This window comes from Puccinia triticina, chromosome 7A (assembly GCF_026914185.1).
Source record: "Puccinia triticina chromosome 7A, complete sequence".
NCBI lineage: Eukaryota > Fungi > Basidiomycota > Pucciniomycetes > Pucciniales > Pucciniaceae > Puccinia > Puccinia triticina.
Genome location: NC_070564.1, coordinates 4085510 through 4103893, shown reverse-complemented (window position 1 = coordinate 4103893; position 18384 = coordinate 4085510). Strand labels below are relative to the sequence as shown.

At 50.8% G+C, this 18384-nt stretch overlaps 4 protein-coding genes across 4 annotated transcripts; 2 read left to right on the top strand and 2 right to left on the bottom strand.

Moving 5' to 3' along the window:
- Positions 1 to 173: 173 nt before the first annotated feature.
- PtA15_7A464 (uncharacterized protein) lies at positions 174 to 2202 on the bottom strand (the record flags this gene model as incomplete). The annotated part of the gene is made up of 10 exons (XM_053171073.1): positions 174 to 265; positions 332 to 416; positions 493 to 524; positions 609 to 624; positions 693 to 881; positions 953 to 1012; positions 1091 to 1415; positions 1507 to 1679; positions 1755 to 1833; positions 2003 to 2202. The coding sequence occupies 10 exons, from the start codon at positions 2200 to 2202 to the stop codon at positions 174 to 176; spliced, it is 1251 nt and encodes a 416-aa protein (XP_053022291.1).
- Positions 2203 to 2361: 159 nt separating this feature from the next.
- PtA15_7A463 (uncharacterized protein) lies at positions 2362 to 3314 on the top strand (the record flags this gene model as incomplete). The annotated part of the gene is made up of 4 exons (XM_053171072.1): positions 2362 to 2419; positions 2502 to 2636; positions 2704 to 2900; positions 2973 to 3314. The coding sequence occupies 4 exons, from the start codon at positions 2362 to 2364 to the stop codon at positions 3312 to 3314; spliced, it is 732 nt and encodes a 243-aa protein (XP_053022290.1).
- An 8114-nt stretch (positions 3315 to 11428) lies between these two features.
- On the bottom strand, positions 11429 to 14150 carry PtA15_7A462 (uncharacterized protein; the record flags this gene model as incomplete). Its single annotated transcript, XM_053171071.1, has 11 exons — positions 11429 to 11486; positions 11578 to 11720; positions 11794 to 11858; positions 11921 to 12337; positions 12402 to 12451; positions 12524 to 12533; positions 12615 to 12704; positions 12772 to 12924; positions 13008 to 13091; positions 13168 to 13753; positions 13839 to 14150. The coding sequence occupies 11 exons, from the start codon at positions 14148 to 14150 to the stop codon at positions 11429 to 11431; spliced, it is 1968 nt and encodes a 655-aa protein (XP_053022289.1).
- Positions 14151 to 14273: 123 nt separating this feature from the next.
- PtA15_7A461 (uncharacterized protein) lies at positions 14274 to 17726 on the top strand (the record flags this gene model as incomplete). The annotated part of the gene is made up of 18 exons (XM_053171070.1): positions 14274 to 14330; positions 14399 to 14832; positions 14937 to 14995; positions 15088 to 15105; positions 15192 to 15244; positions 15435 to 15461; positions 15552 to 15637; positions 15715 to 15738; positions 15850 to 15872; positions 15948 to 15996; positions 16071 to 16206; positions 16284 to 16381; positions 16470 to 16672; positions 16704 to 16768; positions 16840 to 16876; positions 16964 to 17271; positions 17358 to 17416; positions 17498 to 17726. 18 exons carry the CDS (start codon positions 14274 to 14276, stop codon positions 17724 to 17726), a joined length of 1965 nt encoding a protein of 654 aa, XP_053022288.1.
- Positions 17727 to 18384: the final 658 nt, after the last annotated feature.

Below are 18384 nucleotides of genomic sequence, written 5' to 3'. Positions count from 1 at the left end.
TTGGATACATGTTCTGTGACCCGAATCTTCAATGATTTTAGCTACATATATGTCTAATATAGGAAAGTTCAGAAAAAGAGAAGTCCAAACAAGTAGTTTTTTTTTTTCCATGGTCGACAACTTGCAGAATGGCGCGGTTGCATGAGGCAGCCACGGGGTCAACTAACAACGACCTAAAGTACGTTGACGTTCTTGAGATCTTGGCAGGCTTCCATAACTCTCTTAACCATAGTTTTCTCTCCCTCTCGGACCCAAACACGGGGGTCTATGTGTTCCAAGTAGCAGCATCAGCAAGAGTGACAATGAATAAGACGACGAAAATCTGACTGACCGTAGCATTTCTTGTTGGGGAGATCAGCGCCCTCCGGATTGCCGACTTGGGTTTTCAGGTAATCCTTCTTTGCCTCAAAGTAGTTCTGCGAGAAGACAATTCCGTCTCAAGTCAGTGGCCTAGCCTTGGCTCGTGAAAGAGTGGTGGTCGAGGGAACTCACTCGGAAGCCTTCCATGTAGGCCCATTGAGTATCTATGATCGGCAGACGTCCATGAAAGAAAAGCTGTCAGAACTCGCACTTCAGTAACAGCGATAACTGCGGTTGGCAGAACTAACCAGTGTCGACGTTCATCTGATGGAATTTAAAGGAATTGGTCAGTCTTCAAGACACGCGAGCGATTTAAGGCCGAGCCAGCATACCTTGACGACTCCGTTTTCGAGCGCAGTCGCAATTTCCTTCTTGGTGGACCCAGAGCCGCCGTGGAAGACGAGATAAAGAGGGCGGGGGTCGTCCGTCTTGAGTTTCTCCTTGCAGTAAGCTTGGTGCTTGCCAAGAAGTTCGGGCTGCAAGGAGACATTCCCAGGCTTGTACACGCCATGGACGTTGCCCTGCATAAATCCGTACACATATCTTGTTCAGAAATGGGTCCGGCTTCGAGCGTATTCAGTGCTAGACTTACAAATGCAGCAGCAATGGAGAACATCGGGCTGATCTTGCTGAAAGCGGAGTAAACGTCCCACTGCGAGGTAGCAGATCAAGTCAAGAAACGGTGTGAGCTCAGCAATCTCGACGAAAGAATAGACAGCCAGGGACGAACAATATCCTCTGGTTGGGTGTACAAGGCAGCATTGTCGACGTTTTCGTTGTTGACGCCATCTTCTTCGCCGCCCGTGATGCCGATTTCCATCTCTAGCCAGAGATCGATCTTGGCCATTCGTTCGAAGTACTTGCAGCAGATTTCGATGTTTTCTTCCTTGGATTCCTCAGAAAGGTCGAGCATGTGGGACGAGAAGAGCGGCTCGCCATGCGCCTTGTAGTACTCCTCATTGGCCTTGAGCATCCCGTCGAACCAGGGCAAGAGCTTCTTGGCGCAATGGTCCGAATGCATGATCACGGGGATGCCGTAAGTCGGAGCGATGGATCTGCAGGGCAACCAAACCGAGCGTGACAATTAATGATGGAACATGATTCGTTGGGCAGGATCAGATCATTCGTGAAAACACATTAGCTTACCTGACAAACATGGCGGCGGCTACAGCGCCGGCGATCGAAGCTTCTTGGTTGCCGTTCTTGACTCCTTTGCCTGCAAAGAATGCGGCACCGCCTTGAGAAACTTGAATCATCACAGGCGCTTTGGACTCTCGGGCTCCTTCTAAGGCTGCAATGACAGTCGAAGAAGAGGTGCACTACATAACCAAAGGCGATCAATGGAGGTGAGGATACGCCAAACCGATCGGACGTAAACGCAGTTGAGTACTAACGTTGAAGGCAGGGATGGCAAATCCGTGAGCCTTGGCATATTCCAAGACTTTGACGAGGTTTTTGCCGGTGACGACACCACTGTTGAAAAGAGATAGATTTAGATAGCTGCGCAATCTGCAGGTGATGGCAGGGGGGAAAGAAAACTTACGCCTGGACAGGTCATGATGTGATATGGGCAATTGGAGGGAGAGTTGGCTGATCAGATATAGCTATCTGGATTGAGAATATAGTGAGGGTGGTTACTTACAGGCACGAGTTCGAGCAGACCACCCATTGTTGACGGTTGAAGGTGATGGGGATTTTCTTAGTAGATTTTAGTGGTTGATGGATGGGGGGGGGGGAGTGGGATGGATTGGAAGCGGGGGTGGTTTTCTGTTGACCGCTGCTTGGTGGGTTGCTGGGAGGCTGGCTGCTGCTGCTGCTGCTGTGGAGATGCTGGAGAGCCATGACGATGACGCATACATCCCGCTTATGGCCGAGACCGTAGACTACCGTTGATCGGTTTCAGCTTTTCGATTGGGGGAAACTCGGAACGCGGCCCGACGGGGCCCCCGGACGGTCCCCCTGTGCAGGTGCAACGCTCTTCCTCTTTGACCTGACCTGTTCATGGATGCGACGATGCAATCGGCGATGATGGACTCAATGCTCCCGCCTCAATCGGAGGGTAAGCAAGCACTTCCAATCCAGCTCTAGCCTTTTGTAAAAGTAAATCACCTCACAATAATTCTCCTTTTGATTCCTCGTAGTTCTCGTTACACTTGAAAAAGCGCTGTTGAACTTGTCCCAAAAGCCGTCTGTACGTATACGCACGCACGATGGTAGCAGGATGTGTCCTCGCGAAGGAACACCGACAACCGATGAAATCAAGAAAATCTCACCTGGTCCAAATTCACACACGCTTCCTCCCTTTGTTGCGGCAGCATCTGGCTGATCTGCTGACGTCACTAGACATAACCGGTTTACGAAACATTCCGCACCCTAACTTCCAAGAGGCCCTGGCGATCGCATCCCAAATCAATCAAACCTTGCAACGTCTCAGATCTTCCGTTTTTACTATCGGCCTAGCAGAACCTCAAGTGTCGAGCAAGAACGACCAGAATTTAGGCATTTTGAAAAGATATCGGACTGATCGCCTGCTGAACGATGTTGATGATTTGATGAAAGAAGAACTCAGCTAATTGTTCAACTATCATGCCGATTTTTTCTTTGGTTGGAAGGACTCGATGGAAGAAGAATCCTCCATAGCCAACCGCAAGGACATACTCATAGCAACAACGGAAGCCTCCGAAATGATCAATGATATAATCCAATGGTCTCAAAAATCAAATGTTTGCTGTTTGCAACACCGCTGGCAAATTTCACTCAATGGCCCCGAATACCCCGCGGCAGGCTTCATTCAGCATCTAGATTTAGTCATACAATTGGCCTCAGAGCGCCAGAGCACATTTGAAGCCGATCCAGGAGAGCTGTCTCAGATCTTGCGAACGCCACAAGGCATAAACTTTGTCAAGACATTAATACCCCTTCTCAAACTGGTCCGAATTGCAACAAGTTATTGATCACTCGAACAAGAAAACTCGCCTTCACATTTCATGGTCAAGCCAGTTCCGATCAGATCGTCGCAATATGCACTCGCGTTGATTCGCTTTCTCGCGACGCAAATGAGCTTATCCTTCACTTGAAGTTTTTTTTTGGCTTCTGTGAACCTGTTATTCCCCCATATGCCCTCAAGGGCGCAATCAAAGTTTTACTTCACATTGATTCCTTCATGAAACTGTTAAACCTCCATCCTGTACCTGCAAACCCTGAGCTCAGTCTTCCGGCATCACAAATGATCATGCCCGCACGAACTGCTGCCGATGCCGTTTCGGTATGATCACACGCACCACTTATCAGTTCCTCAGCCTTGTCTGGCTGCTTTCTGACATCTTACCATTACTATCCGGAAACAAACTAAATACTATCCGCTTAAGCGACGCCGACGGACGAGGAAGGCCTTGCAGTCGACGCAACAATCACATCTCCTCTTCCATTCAGTTTATCCCCACCTCAACCTACTACCGGATTAAGCTCTCTGCCCAGTCCGATTACTATGCAGCAACAAGCTAAACAACATCCACTTAGCGACTCCGACACACGAGGAAGGCCTTGCAGCCAACACAACAATCAAATATTCTCTTCCATTGAGTTTATCCAACGGGCCTCAACCTACTACCGCATTAAGCTCTCTGCCCAGTCCAATGGAGTATTGGACACGTCGGAAATATCATGGTTCTTTTCTCACAGGTATATGCATCAGATGCCTAACATGTTTCTTCTTCTTGCGTGTAGAAAGTTATTCTTCTCTTTGGACAAAGGCTTTTCCAAGACTGTGAGTCCAATCTGTGTATATTCCAGTGTTGTGGCGGAGATCCCCAAAGCAATCCAGAGTCCTAAATTCCAGATTTCCCTGTGAAATCTGAAATTCCAGATTAGTCCTCCACTTTGTGGCAGACATGAAATTGCCTTCCAATCAGCATCTAACTGAGATCCAACCAAATCTATGGCTGAGTTCAGAGATGGCACTTGCACACAAGTGCCAAGGAAATTCCCATGGTGAATCTTTTATAATTTCTTTTGCCCTTCCAGCATCTGTGCTCAGTAATGAAGACCAAGAATCAGCTGTCACTGTGAAAAAAACTTGAGAAAGCGCAGTCAGTTGACATGTGCAATCCAGGGCAAGACTTCCAGGACATCCACTTTCATTCTGTGATTGATCACAGGGCAGCTCAGCTAGCTCAGTATTTGCATGCACCAAGCTCCTGAGCGTACTGGTGCTCATTGGTCATCAACAAGGGGATGTATTTCCATACACATAATACAAGCCCTTGGGGGGAATTCCACCAGGTCAACCAGGATATGCGCCCATGTCAACTAGTAGTAATACCTCCCGTCCTAGGCGGGGTTGATAAGGCTAGATGAAAGGGCACTCATGTTGACCAGCCCATGTCAACCTATCAGTCAACCGCATATATCAGTCCTCCGGGAGGCATCCCTCCCGGTCGACTATTGTATGAACCTGGCGTCCGGGAGGGATCCCTCCCGTCCAACTGATAGATGTATCAGTTGTCCGGGAGGGATCCCTCCCGGTTGAGAGGTTCATACAATAGCCAACCGGGAGGGATCCCTCCCGGACAACTGATACATACAATAGTCAACCGGGAGGGATCCCTCCCGGGGGACTGATATATGTATCAGTCCTCCGGGAGGCATCCCTCCCGGTTGGCTATTGTATGAACCTCTCAACCGGGAGGGATCCCTCCCGGACAACTGATACATCTATCAGTTGGACGGGAGGGATCCCTCCCGGACAACTGATACATCTATCAGTTGGACGGGAGGGATCCCTTCCGGACAACTGTTGTATGGAGCAGTCGTCCTGGGCTTTGGCACACTCCTATAAGGAGTGGGCTTTGGCACACTCAGTTGACCGGGAGGGATCCCTCCCGGTCAACTATTGTATGAACCTCTTGACCGGGAGGGATGCCTCCCGGACGGCTGACACATTTATCAGTCCTCCGGGAGGGATCCCTCCCGGTCGACTATTGTATGTATCAGCTGTCCGGGAGGGATCCCTCACTATTGTATGAAACTCTTGACCGGGTGGGATGCCTCCCGGACGAATATTCCCTATATCAGTCAAACAGGAGGGATCCCTCCCGGACAACTGACACATAGAATAGTCAACCAGGAGGGATCCCTCCCGGACAACTGCTCCATACAACAGTCGTCCGGAAGGGATCCCTCCCGGATGACTGTTCTATGTATCAGTCAACCAGGAGGGATGCCTCCCGGAGGACTGATATATGTATCAGTCGTTTGGGAGGGATGCCTACCGGAAGGACTGATATATGTATCAGTTGTTCGGGAGGCATCCCTCCCGGTCAACTATTGTATAAACCTGTTGTCTGGGAGGGATCCCTTCCGGACAACTGTTGTATGGAGCAGTTGTCCGGGAGGTATCACTCCCGGTTGACTATTGTATGTATCAGTTGTCCGGGAGGGATCCCTCCCAGACAGCTGTTCTATGTATTAGTCAACTGAGAGGGATCCCTTCCAGTCACCTATTGTATGAAGCAGTCAGCCGTGAGGGATGTCTTCCGGTCGACTATTCTATTTATCAGTCAACCGGGAGGGATGCCTCCCGGACAACTTTTCCATGTATTAGTTGACTGGGAGAGATCCCTCCCAGTCAACTATCCTATGTCTTTGTTGTACAGGAGGGATCCCTCCAAGTCAAGTACTGTATGAAGCAGTCAGGAGGGATCCCTCTTGGTCAACATAGGTGGATTTTGCCTAGTCGGTTGGCTGGGGGGATTCCTCCTGCTTGACAAAGGTGCTGACATGTACCTAGGTGCTACTGCCTTGCCAGCTGAGCAACTCAAGAATGAGTGCACTAAAGTTAAGGTGCAGCTGGTGTGGCTAAGTAGAGTCTTAAAATACTGCTTAGCCTGGGCTGTTGAGTAACTTCCAAATATTCCAGGTTGCACCACCCTGGGATTTGTTTTTTATCAGGCTTGTTTCAAGGGGGACTGAACTCCAGTATACTGCATGTCAACTGAAACCAGTTTTTTGAGTTTTTTTTTTTTCATAGTGTGTGTCGGTGTGGTAGACGGAAAAGTGGAAAAATAAAAAGGTTTTTCTATGCCACATAATTACTCATACTAGGCCTGAGAATACCATCAAATGGACCCCAGAAATGGATTCTATGGCCAATTTCACCCCTAGGCCCCACTGGAAGCACCCCTGGACCCCCTCTAGTGTGGAAGTTACACCTCATGGACATCTATCACACGGCCAGCCCCAGTAACCCAGCTGTCACCTGCCTCAACCCAAGTTTCACATTAGTACACATATACACATCACAGGATACAAACATACATCTCCCCATCAGGCTACACTCATTACATATTAACTACATACACTCCTTTATATACATAGTATGACATCATTTACACTGTTTCTGCAGCCTCAGACTTTGTGTATACACTAATTCCCCCTGTATGACAGCTCATGCAGTCTACTGTCACCTCATGCATGTGTTAGAATGTTTTTTTGTATATTCTGACATCATCTATGCACCCCTGGCATATTTAGAATTTTCTGTGGTATATTCTGACACCATCCATGCGCCCCTGAGGGGTTATGACATCATTTGTATCTACTCTCACCAGCTAAAATCCCTCACCCTGCTGTCTAGATTAGCTGAAAACCCTTTCCCACAAGCCCCTTTGGGGCTCCACTTTTGTCTATAAAAGGAGCTCTCTCCACCCACAGTGGCCTGCTCCTCAGTTCCTCACCCAGAACTCACAAGTCACCCAACACTCATCCACACTCAAATCCTAAAACCCTTATAACAATAAATCAACCCTTATAACAACAATTCAACCCTTATAACAAAGTAATTAAAACACTTACACGTTGCCAGTCAAACAGATTTCATCTGGAACAGACCAGACCTATCACTTAATAAAACTTGCCAAGCTGAGCTTGGTGGGTCTTGTTGACTGATAACAGAAGGGCAGAGCTTGCAACTCCATCATACCCTTCAAAATTCAGCAAAAGGGTTTCATTACCACTTTTGAGTCCTACATTGGAGAGACATTGCAGTCAATATCTCGGGTTTTTAATATTTATATAATTTGATGGAACATGGTTTCTGCTTATTCAATGATTACACTAACTTTATTCTCCGTTGGGAGGACGTGACGGACCACAAATCTGTCATACCCAAGTACAGCAACATACTTGAAGGGACTAGGAAAGCCTCCAAAACAATCAACGATTTAATTGTTGCCCACTCCAACACACAGCCATCCTTTTGCATTTGATAGCGTCCCTTCCATCAACGGTGGGTCACTACTTTACGGTTATCAATATTGTAACATTATTGTAGCAATTTTTGGTCCCTCTACAATAACCAGATTGGTAGCAATGGGGAAATGTGGTGCAATATTGATATCACACCGGCCGGGTGTTTTTCTTTTCAAGGCCTCTACAATATCTATGGGCAGAGCAGGAGGTATTTGTCAATATATTGAGCAAGAAAAGGCCATTTTAGGGCTGATTTGGCCTTTCACAGCTCAATAAAGAGTTTCTCTGCTTGATAAGGGCCAAGTTGACCCTTAATTGCTTAATAACATGTTAATTTTCTCAATAACACATTATAACGGCTGTACAAAAAAAGGCCAGTTACAATAACCGCGACGCGGCTATCCGCGCGCTAGCGCTAAAAATAACTGTAAAAATGTTAGGTGCAGCTTGCTACTTCACTCTAAAGCCCTGGTTATCAGAGAGTAAAGTAGCGACCCACCGTTGCTTCCATTGAGCTCTGCAAACTGGATTCTGACCTGGGTTGCCTCTGCCACACCATACAGGCCATCATCAATGGCACCCATAAGTATTTGTTTTGTAAGGAAATGCCTGAAGATTTACAAGATGATGTGGTTGACAGAAAGCTCAATTTAAGATGTTTTGAGTTTGACCCTCTTGCAGAACATTTACGCCTCCTTCTTGTTCTGTTACCTCCCCGGCAGCCAGAGCTTCCGGTATCTGATAATGTCTTTGATGATTGATTTTCCTTGTTAGTTGATCACTTGCGTCTAGCTTTTGGGAACTTTGGAGATGCTGCAGACCAATTAGAGCCCATAGAGAGAGACTTGGTTCAAGCTTCAGATGACTAGTTTTATCAAGTTGACCCATCTGAGCCAAACTGTTGTTGTAACCGCAGTTGGAAATTTGACACGTAGACATGAAGCCTTTGTCAGCTTTCAACTTTACTGATCCAAGTTGCCCAACGTTTATGTATATCCTGATTTTTATTGGGAAAGAAAGAAGGAACATGTGTCAATATCATGGGTTCATTCCTAACTTAGCTAATTCCCTCCTCCTCAGGGGAGCGAAGCAACCTCCAAAGGAGGGACTTATGCTAATTTCCCTCCTTGGGGGAGCACAGCAACCTCTGAAGGAGGGACTTATGTGCTAAGTTGACTCTGTGGCCTGAGAGAATTTCAGCCTTTGGTGGGCACTTTTTCATAATCAACCTCATGCACTTGTCTCTGAATGCTTTTCCTTCTAGTTTTCATTTCTGGGACCACACAAGCAGTCCCCATGTACCTCCTATTTTTTTTGTCTCCATCCCATCAGCTGCCTTCACTATCCTGCTGTGTAAAATTTTTATTTCCTCTTGGGCATGACACTTGCATTCCAGGCGCTTCCACGCATTAAAGCTGTATTCAGTGCTGAAACATACTATGTTGTTTCAGTGACTGTGGCCCATGAGTACGTTGTGGTGATTTATATAGGCCAGTGCGGTAGAATGTCCACGCAGGGATAGCGGGGATAGCGCGGGCGGGAATGCACAAAGCCGCTCAGGCCGAGTGCATTCCGGTGACATAAGCACTGAGGATGAGCCCAGGAAAGCACGCTAAAAAAGCTTATGGAAAGTCACACGTGGACTGGGATGCACGGATTTCGGATTGGGTATTTGGATTGGAGCGGAAAAGACAGGGCTGGACTGCGGTGGGGCTACACACATGGACTGGTAGCAGCGGCGCGTCAGCGGGTGAGCCACGACAGCCAAAGCGGGTTCCACCAGCAGGTGGAACCGGGGTGGAGGCGGTGGCGAGAGACTGACTGACGGGGGCTAGACAGAGGACGGTGGGAGGTCAAGCGTTGGAGAGGAGCGGAGTCTGGGAAAGTGACAAGCGGTATAGCGGGCGGAGCTGGAGGACTAGTGCGGGAAAGTGTCAGACGTGCGGGATCGGGTGGGAACGGCAATGTGCGCGGAGAGAAGGAGGGGGGAAGGGGCTGGAGGATTTTCTCTTCTTTTGGCATGGAATTTATCCTATCCGGGAGGGAATTACTCATCATTGTACTTGCAACCTATTTGGGAGGGAATTACTCATCATTGTACTTACAACTACGGACGTACTAGAGCTATTAGGAGATTATCTGAAATCTTATCTATACTTTGAGAGTTACTTGCGGATTTTTGTGCTTACGAAGTGCGGAGCTTAATTCACTTGCGGATTATTACGCTATAGATCAGGCTCAGTAGAGGAGCACTGAAGGCTAGCGGAAATTAGCAGTGCGGAGCCGAGTTACCGACAATCACACAGCCTAGACACTAATAAGGAGGCGGTCAGCGGACATTTCCACCGACTAACCAGCTTTCATTCTCACAACGTATAACATATTATGATCATGTTGTAAGGGTTCTAATACTTTATAAATCATTTGAACTGCTGTATTTCATGCGGAATCTTTTTTGCATGAGATGTGGCAACCGAAACTGGATTTGGTGTTTGAGTCTCTTTGGAGGGATGAAAACAACAAACAGCATTTAACAAGACATTGAAGGATTTCACAGGTTCAAAAAGGAGACATAAGGATTCTCCTGGATAAGCCCCTCCTTTTGCTGGGCGACTTTGTTGTCAGCCAATAAGAAATGGCGGCACTAGAGCAAATCAAAAAAAAGGTCCAATTTTCCTGATGCTCTCAGGCAAGAGGTTCGGAGGGTCCCTGCGGGACGGCGTCCCCCCTCCACACAGAGAGGGACTTAGTTAAGTCAGGACTTGTGCGCTATGTGGACCCCGCGGCCTGAGAGAATTATGGCTTTTGGTGGGGACTTTTTTAGAATCAATCTCCCTCGTGAGCCTCTGCACCATTGTTGATCACTGCAAGAAAAACTCTAGAAACTGCTAGCAGTTGAGATGTAGCAAGCTTGAATCAAGCCTCAGCTCAAGCTGGAGTCAAGCATCCAAATTCTGTGCTGGTGCACCTTGAGTGTATACCTTGTTCAGCATCCCAATGCTGAACATTCTGTAGTGATCATGAAGTAGGCTGAGCCAAATGTTCAACCTTGAAAATGAGCACCCTTTTACTTTATTTTATTAAACACTCCATGTGCCATTGAATCCAGCCAGAATAACATGAAAGGGGTATGTGCACATGAAAGGGGTATGTGCACATGAAAGGGGTATGTGCACATGAAAGGGGTATGTGCACATGAAAGGGGAATTTGCACAGGGATCAACAGAGTATTTTGGAGCCTGTACTCAGGTTTTTGGAGCTTAGACTAACTCTTGCACGAATGAGGCAATTTTCATGTACTCAACCAGTGCTTGATTCTTGCATGAGGCCCAGCTCAACTGCAAGCAGTTTCTAGAGTTTTCCTTGCAGAGGATATTGTTTACATTCAGAGGGTCCCTGCGGGACGGCGTCCCCCCTCCAATAGGAGGACTCAGGTAGGATCCATTCATGTTTGATAAGAGCAAGACTACACGTTTTACAGGAGACCAAGAGAGAAACAAGAGATCTATGCGGCTTGCAGCAGGCACGTCCTACGCCGAAACAAATAAAACTACCCTCTACACAATGCGTTATGTGTGTCGTGACAGACGACAGAACGAGACGAGAAAAACCCAAGAAAGACGGCCATTCTCTATGCGGTAATGGCGAAAGCTTCGTGGTAGACGACGCAGAACAAAGCAAGACTAGTGAGGAACCCGGGCAATAACGAAAAAGAGGACGCGGCGGAAAGATAACGACGGATTAGATACGAAGCAGAGATATCGGCCTATTATGTGTATATATGGATGGGTTGAGCAGGAGGGGACGGGTGGGGAAGGTTTTATTGAGAGGACGACGAGGCGGCGGCTTCCCAATCGGTGAGGACGAGCTGATTGACCCTACAAAACGCGCGCCGACACAAAAGAAAAGTGAGCAGAAGCGGTGATGAAGGACGAAGAGGGGGGGGGGGGGGGGGGGGGGGGGACGGACCGGTCGAGGTAGACGTTCTTGCGCATGTCTTCGGGGATGAAGGGCGCGTCGAGGGGCGTCTTGAGCAGCTGCTCGATGGCCAGCCGGACGTCGTCCTCGCGCTGGTCCTGGACGTTGTAGACGTACGGGGGGTCGAACTGGGCCTGCCGTCCATAGACCGCGGTTAGTGACAGAGAGGGGGATAAGGGTGGGGGGGGGGGGGGGGGGGGGACGGACTAGGTAGGGGTGTTGGGTGTGCCATTTGGAGCGGTCGGGCTGGCTTCGGCGGCCGTTCCAGACGGCTGTTTTGGGAGGGGTGTGAGCGGCTGTGTTCAGCAGGTTTCGGGGGAGGGGGGGGGCGTACGGTTGATGAAGGGGGTGCCGACGCAGAGGGCCTCGAGGGGCGTCGAGGGCTGGACGGGCCATCCGAGCCCGATGACGGCCTTGTGGTGCTGGAGCTCGTAGATGAACTTGTCGCGGTCGAGCGTTCCGATGTCCGCGATCCCGTCGAGCAGCCGGTCCTTGGGCGCGAGAGTGGCGGGGTCGCGGGCCGCGAGGGCGTGTTTCTGCTGGGTGCCAATCGTGAACTCGACCCCGGTCGCGTTCGTCAGCGCGGCCCACATCGTCTCCGGGAACAGCGTCGGCGCGGGCGGGTGCAGGTAGCCCCGGTCCTTGCCCAGGATGTACACCTTGTTCGACCGCTCCTGCGCCGGCACCACACCGAACTTGTGGCAGTAGTGCTCGATCGTCAGCCCCAGATAGGTGAAGTTCTTCTCCGGCTCTGCCAACACACTCTCGGTCAGCTCGTTTCGGACAGATCGTCTGCCGGTGAAGGGGGTGCTTACGAGGGTAGAATGTCAGGTGCCACTTCCTGCCCAGCGGGTGTCCGACATCCCTGCAAATGTTGGAAAAGCGTCCGCGATCAGTCTGTGCTCCGCTTCTTGACTCACGAGCTCGAGCCACTCACTGTCCGAATCCTGTTTACATACAGAGACAGACGTAAGCATGAGAGTTTGAGTACAGAGAGACTCGATGGCTGGTTGGGATGGGACACTGACCATCGAAGACGAACAGCTTGTGGGGAGGGATTCCGGTGGGATTATGGTGGGTCGACTGGACACACGCCTTGTTTTTGAGACACTGGGGGACTGAGAAGCGGAGCGTGAGCAAGGGGCTAATCAGGAGACGTGCCCGAGACAGAGGAGGATGGCGGACTTGAGAGATAGTCTCCGACGACCATCTTGACGTCGGCTCCCAGCAGGCTGTGGATCTCGCCGAGCCGGGTGTTGGTCTCGTTGTGGTCTGCGCCGTTGACGACCAAGTAGGGGTATTCGAGCTGGTTGAGGGCCCACATGAACGCATCGGCCCCTATGCAGAACCATATGCCCATGTCAGTCATCAGGATGTCTGTGTGTTTCTCCTTTTTCGGGTTGTGGGGAGAGAGTGCTTACAGATGGCTTCTCCGGCGGGGAAGGAGGCTTTCTCGGCGAAGATGCCGTCGAGGACCCGACTGAAGTGAACGGTGCCCAGGAGGACTAAGTACGAAGCGGACGGGCGAAAGGATGAGTGTCAGGCAGGCTAGGGAGAGGGAGAGAGGGGGGGGGGACAGACGGATGTGCTGGTCCATGGGCGAGCAGGAGCGATGGCGGCCGGCCGACTGGCGACACCCGAGGAGCCTGGCGAGCTCGTCCTGGTGGGCCTTGCGCCAGGCGTGCATTCCGGGGGCGAAGGGGATGAGTCTGCGGGCGGTTTCGCGGGCGTGGGGGAAGCTGAAGCGGGACTGGTTCTGGGGATGGGCGTACACGGCCTTGTGGATGGCGTGGTAGCGGGACTGGCGCGAGTGCTGGGGCTCGCCGGCCAGCCCCGGCGCGGGCCGCCGGCTGATGTACCGGCTCAGCAGGTACACCGCCGACAGCGTCAGGACGATCCATAGGGGCGACTTCGGCCGGCTCGGGATGGCTCGCATTCTTGCAGGCTGTGGTTCGGGGTTTTTGGGTGAGGGTGTGCTGGGGCTGGTGGGCTGTTCAGTTGGCTCTGGGGGCCATGCAGTGTATATGTATGCGTTCGTCGTTGCTATGGGGGTGGTTTGTTGGCAGGGGGCGGCTGGGAGTGTGAGCGTCACTCTGGCTGGGATGATGATGTCAGGCTGCAGCTGAGACTCAATGGGGATCGTTGGGGTGTTTCGGATGAGTGCAGGCTGTCAGGCTGGCCCCGCCTGCCCCTTGTTTCGCCATCTGCCCGGAGACAGCCAGCCGAGGCCCTGAAACAGTGCAGGCTCACACGGCGCTACCTGGCTCGCTGGGCCATGCCCGGCCTGTTGAGAGCACCCGCACACGCCAGCGGGGAATAACCACACTCCCGGCGCCCTTGCTCGGGAACCACATCCCGGGGAAGCCTTCCTCCTGAGGACGGCTGGCAGACGGCCAGCTTCGGAAAGATTGGCTCGGATCTGCACAGATCTGGGGCATATGATCGGCTCCCGCGACACTTCGGCCCCCTCCTGCCGGACACTCGCCTCGCGGGCACACCCTCCTACGTTCCGCAGCTGCGAGCCACTTCGCTAGCGTCGGCTTCGGCTCACAGGAGGACACCATCGCTCTAGACCTCCCCTTTCGATACCCGAATCGTGCTCATACATCCAAAGCTGTTGTCAACACGTCTGCACATGCTGCCAATATACCCATGATCACCCTGAACTGAAGGCTGGGCTTTTGTGTATGTGTCTCTGGGGTGTCAATGTCGAGCCCATTTGTAGATCGGAATCGGCCCCGTATGTGTGTAGTGTGTCTTCTATTTAGCTAACGTGGTCGATCTGAAATTGCGGATGGGAAAATTCGGGCAGGCGGCTGCGTTTGCGAAAGAGTGGGAGTCAACCAAGCAAGCTACGGATCCCGTCGTCCACAGCCATCCTCATGAGCCTGGCGCCCTTCCACCAGCAACCATCTGCACCAGACCACCCTTCCTGCCCCGCCAAAAATACGCATTCCAGTCCCACCAACAAACCGGCAAAAAGACTAGCAATTGCATCCACATCCACCCATCCAAGGCGAGCATCCGCGGAGAACAATCTCGTCGGGCCCGCACTTTCGGCGCTGTTTGTTTGCGTCGGCTCCGGATATCAGGCTCGATGGCCGGCCACAGCTGCGTCGTGTCGGGTGCCAAAGGGCTCGCGGACGGTGCCCTGGACGCCGGGCCTTCGTCGGCGTCGCCCCACGCGGCCGCCGATGCCCTGCAGACGGCGCGGCAGAAGCGCGCCATCCTCAAGCTGGATCTCCTGTCAGTCGTCCGTTTTCTAACACAATAAACGCCCGGGGAGCCGTGGCGCCAGACCCGGCCCGCGAAACGTCCGGCGGGGGTTGACGTCTTCTGGGGCGCTGTAGAGTCGTCCCCATCCTGGGCCTGTTCTTCTTGCTGAGCGCGCTCGATCAGTCCAACATCGGTGCGCCCCTTTCTTTGCGCCCGCCCATGCAGCTGACTGATCGACACAATCGGGCTGCTCATCGCTTCGGCTGGGACCGAATCTTCGCACAGGCAATGCTAGGATCATTGGTGCGAAATACCCCGCTCTCCATCAGAAGACCTGTCTGCCAGATGGGTCCAGCGGATTGATTCCCTCTCATGCCTTGTGGAAACAGGTCTTCAAAAGGATCTCCGGATGTCCGACTACGATTTCTCGATGGCTTTGACGGTGACAATCATGTAAGAGTTCGGCTTGGTTTGTCCATACATGTTATACCAGGCAACAGTCATAAAAATGTTGACAGAGTCCGCTGCGTTTCTCCCTGGTGGCTCGAAAGACCTTATATCGTTGAGTTGAAATTTCGGAGTCTGCTGATACATGGAATTTTGACTGACCTATTTTTACGCAAAACCTCCAGCTGGTCGAGCTTCCATCCAACCTATTGGTTCGTGTTTCCTGATGCCCACACAACACCCTCCCAGAAAACTGAACTATCGCGCACTTTATTGTATTTTGCTTGACGTCGCTGCCATAGGTGCAAAAGATTGGCGCCGGGATACAAATCCCGCTAATAGTGACGGTCTGGGGACTGATAACGTGTCTGCAAGGGCTGGTGACCAGGTGAGCAGCCGTTGCCCCTGCACGCATCTTCTGCAGGACGATTGTTGACGCCCGGCAATGGGGGTTCGCGGATGCAGCTATCGGGGACTGTTGGCTACGAGGTCAGTCCGCATCGTGAGCCGGCTCGCAGTATCCGTCCGAGCCAACTCGCCCAGCACGCATGAACACAAATGACTGATTTCCTTGTCCTGCTCCTTGTATCGGCATTCTAGGTTCTTTCTCGGCCTCGTTGAAGGTGCGCTCGAGTCTTCGGAAAAATACAAGCCTAGAGACGTTGGATCCTGACTTGTTTGTTGTTGCGCTTTGCAAGGAGCACTAGGGCCGGCCACCGTTCTTTACATGACAACGTTCTACACCAGGTGGGTGCTTCCAGGCTGAGCAGCGAGATTCGGTCACAGCTTTGACGAAGAGACAATTCTTGGTGGCGACGCAGATCTGAGCTCCAATTTCGCATCGCTATGTTCCTGAGCACAGTGTGTATAGCTGCAGCGGTCTCCGGATTGCTGACTTACGAGATCGTCAAGCTGGATGGTCGGTGGGGACATCCAGGCTGGGCTTGGGTCTTTCTGGTGTGGCCTCACAGACTGGTCTGAACTCACTATTTTGTCTGATTTTCAATTCTCCTTCGAATCACTCCTGCACATAGATCGAGGGCTTCGTTACATCGATTATCGGCCTGACCGGATTCTATTTTCTGCCATCAAGCATTGAGAACGCAATACTTTTAACAAACGAAGACAAAACGCGAGTTTCTTCCCATCGATTCGCACATCATTCTCTCGCACATAGGCGGAATCATCTGATTTTGTTGTCATTGATATTAATTTTCCAGCTTTCTTGTCTCGAGACTCAAGGCGGTCGGGAAGCCCAGTCCCAGCTCCGCTTGTTCATTGACTTCTATCCAGGAGTTTTCGCCCAAGTCTACCAAGTACCAGGTCCTGGCAGCCTTCAAAAGCCCACACGTGATACTCATGAGCGTAGCACAATTCGCATCAACATCCAACATCTATGGCCTGGGTTACTTTACACCTACCGGTCAGCATTTGTTCGTCTTAATTTTTTTCAGCTCATGTGCTCGAATTTGCTGACGACCTACTGAAAATCGGTGGAATCCGCGCAGTTGTGATGAGAGTCAGCTTCTCAAAATCCTACTCCGTTGTCTTGATCTGATCCGTAACTGACTTGCGGCGTATCATTGACAGTTCGGTTACTCTCCGAGAGCCACTCAGCTCTTGACAGGTACTCACACTCTTCGTAATCAAGTTCACTTTTTCGTACGAGCTCAGCTGAGCCCAAGATGTTTCTTCATTATCAACAAAACGACAGTCCCGCCCTTCATTGTAGCTTTTATCTACATCCTAGGCCTCTCGTACTGGTCAGATCGCTATCAATCTCGGGGCCTTGCAGGGGGGACCAGCGCAGCCCTTGCAATAATCGGCTTCTCGATCTTCTATGGGTCAACCTACGATAAACTGCGGTATGCGTCCTTGTTTTTATCGATCCCTGGAGCCTATGGTGTCATGCCGAGCTTGGCGGCTTGGACGGCGGATAACAGCGAGCCGCACGTTCGAAAAGCGAGTGCACTCGCCTGTGGTGGAATGGTAGCAAACGTAGGTGGATTGTTCAGCGTTTGGGTAAGTCGACCATGCCTGTCCTCCTCCAGCGGATGAAATCCTTTGACTGTGGAATTCTTTAAATCCAACTGTCTGGTGGTATTTAGATCTTCACCCTGGGGCAACCGCCACGATACTCCCTTCCGACCGAAGTCAACCTATTTCTGTTAGTCATCTGTATCATTCTTCGTGCGCTCCATCTCTTGAAAGCCAACTGATATGCATCCGGGTCGTGTTCGACAAACAGGGCAGTGGTGATCATTACCTGCTGCATATTGAACGTAATGTGGCTCCGACACGCCCAGAAAGATAAATCTGAGAAAAGAAACGAAATTTTGCAGCAGTTCAGTTGTGGCGATTCAGACCGGGTTGTCAAGGAAGAGCTGCAGAAGTACCCGACCGAACGGGACCTAACATCTGCACAGGCTTGGGACCATCTGGGCGACAAGCATCCAGATTTCAAATACGTTTACTGATTCCAGTTAATTCCAATCAGATTCTTCAATGCATGTATGTACAACAAAATTACACCCTTGCTTATTTGTTTCTTGGACATTTTGATCCTCTCAGGAAATTGTGTACACTGTTGAAGTGCACTAAGACTTTCACTTCCTTTTTACCTCTTTGTGTCTATTTCTATTCATTACCATGGGCTCTCTTCTACCCAAAATTCATTCAAGTATCAACCTTGGATCTTTTCATTCTCAATCTTCTTCATTTTCCCTGTGCTTCTTTCTCTGTGCAGTTGATATCTACCATGTCATATTAGGGGGAGTTTAGGTTGGCAAAAATGCACTACTGACTTCCATTTCAGTGAGGTTTAAGTGTCATTGCTTCCCAAGGGGAGCCGCCCCCCAAAATCTTGTTGCTTTTTCATGGGAGGCAAAAGCTCTAGCCTAACTAAGCCTCTTGAACAGGGGGGGGGGGGACACCCGCGTCCCAAAGGGACTCTCTGTAGGAGAGGCTTATGACTAATGTTGTAATTTTGGCTTGAGGGTTTGGGTTGTTTGTGGCTTTCTAGCCATATTTCTTCTTTTTCCCCTCACACAACAAACACCGCTCCAACCCAGGTGAAGCTATGAAGGGGTGGAACAGCCAAGCTTCTTGGCTTCCAGTTCCTGTCCTCAAAGTGAA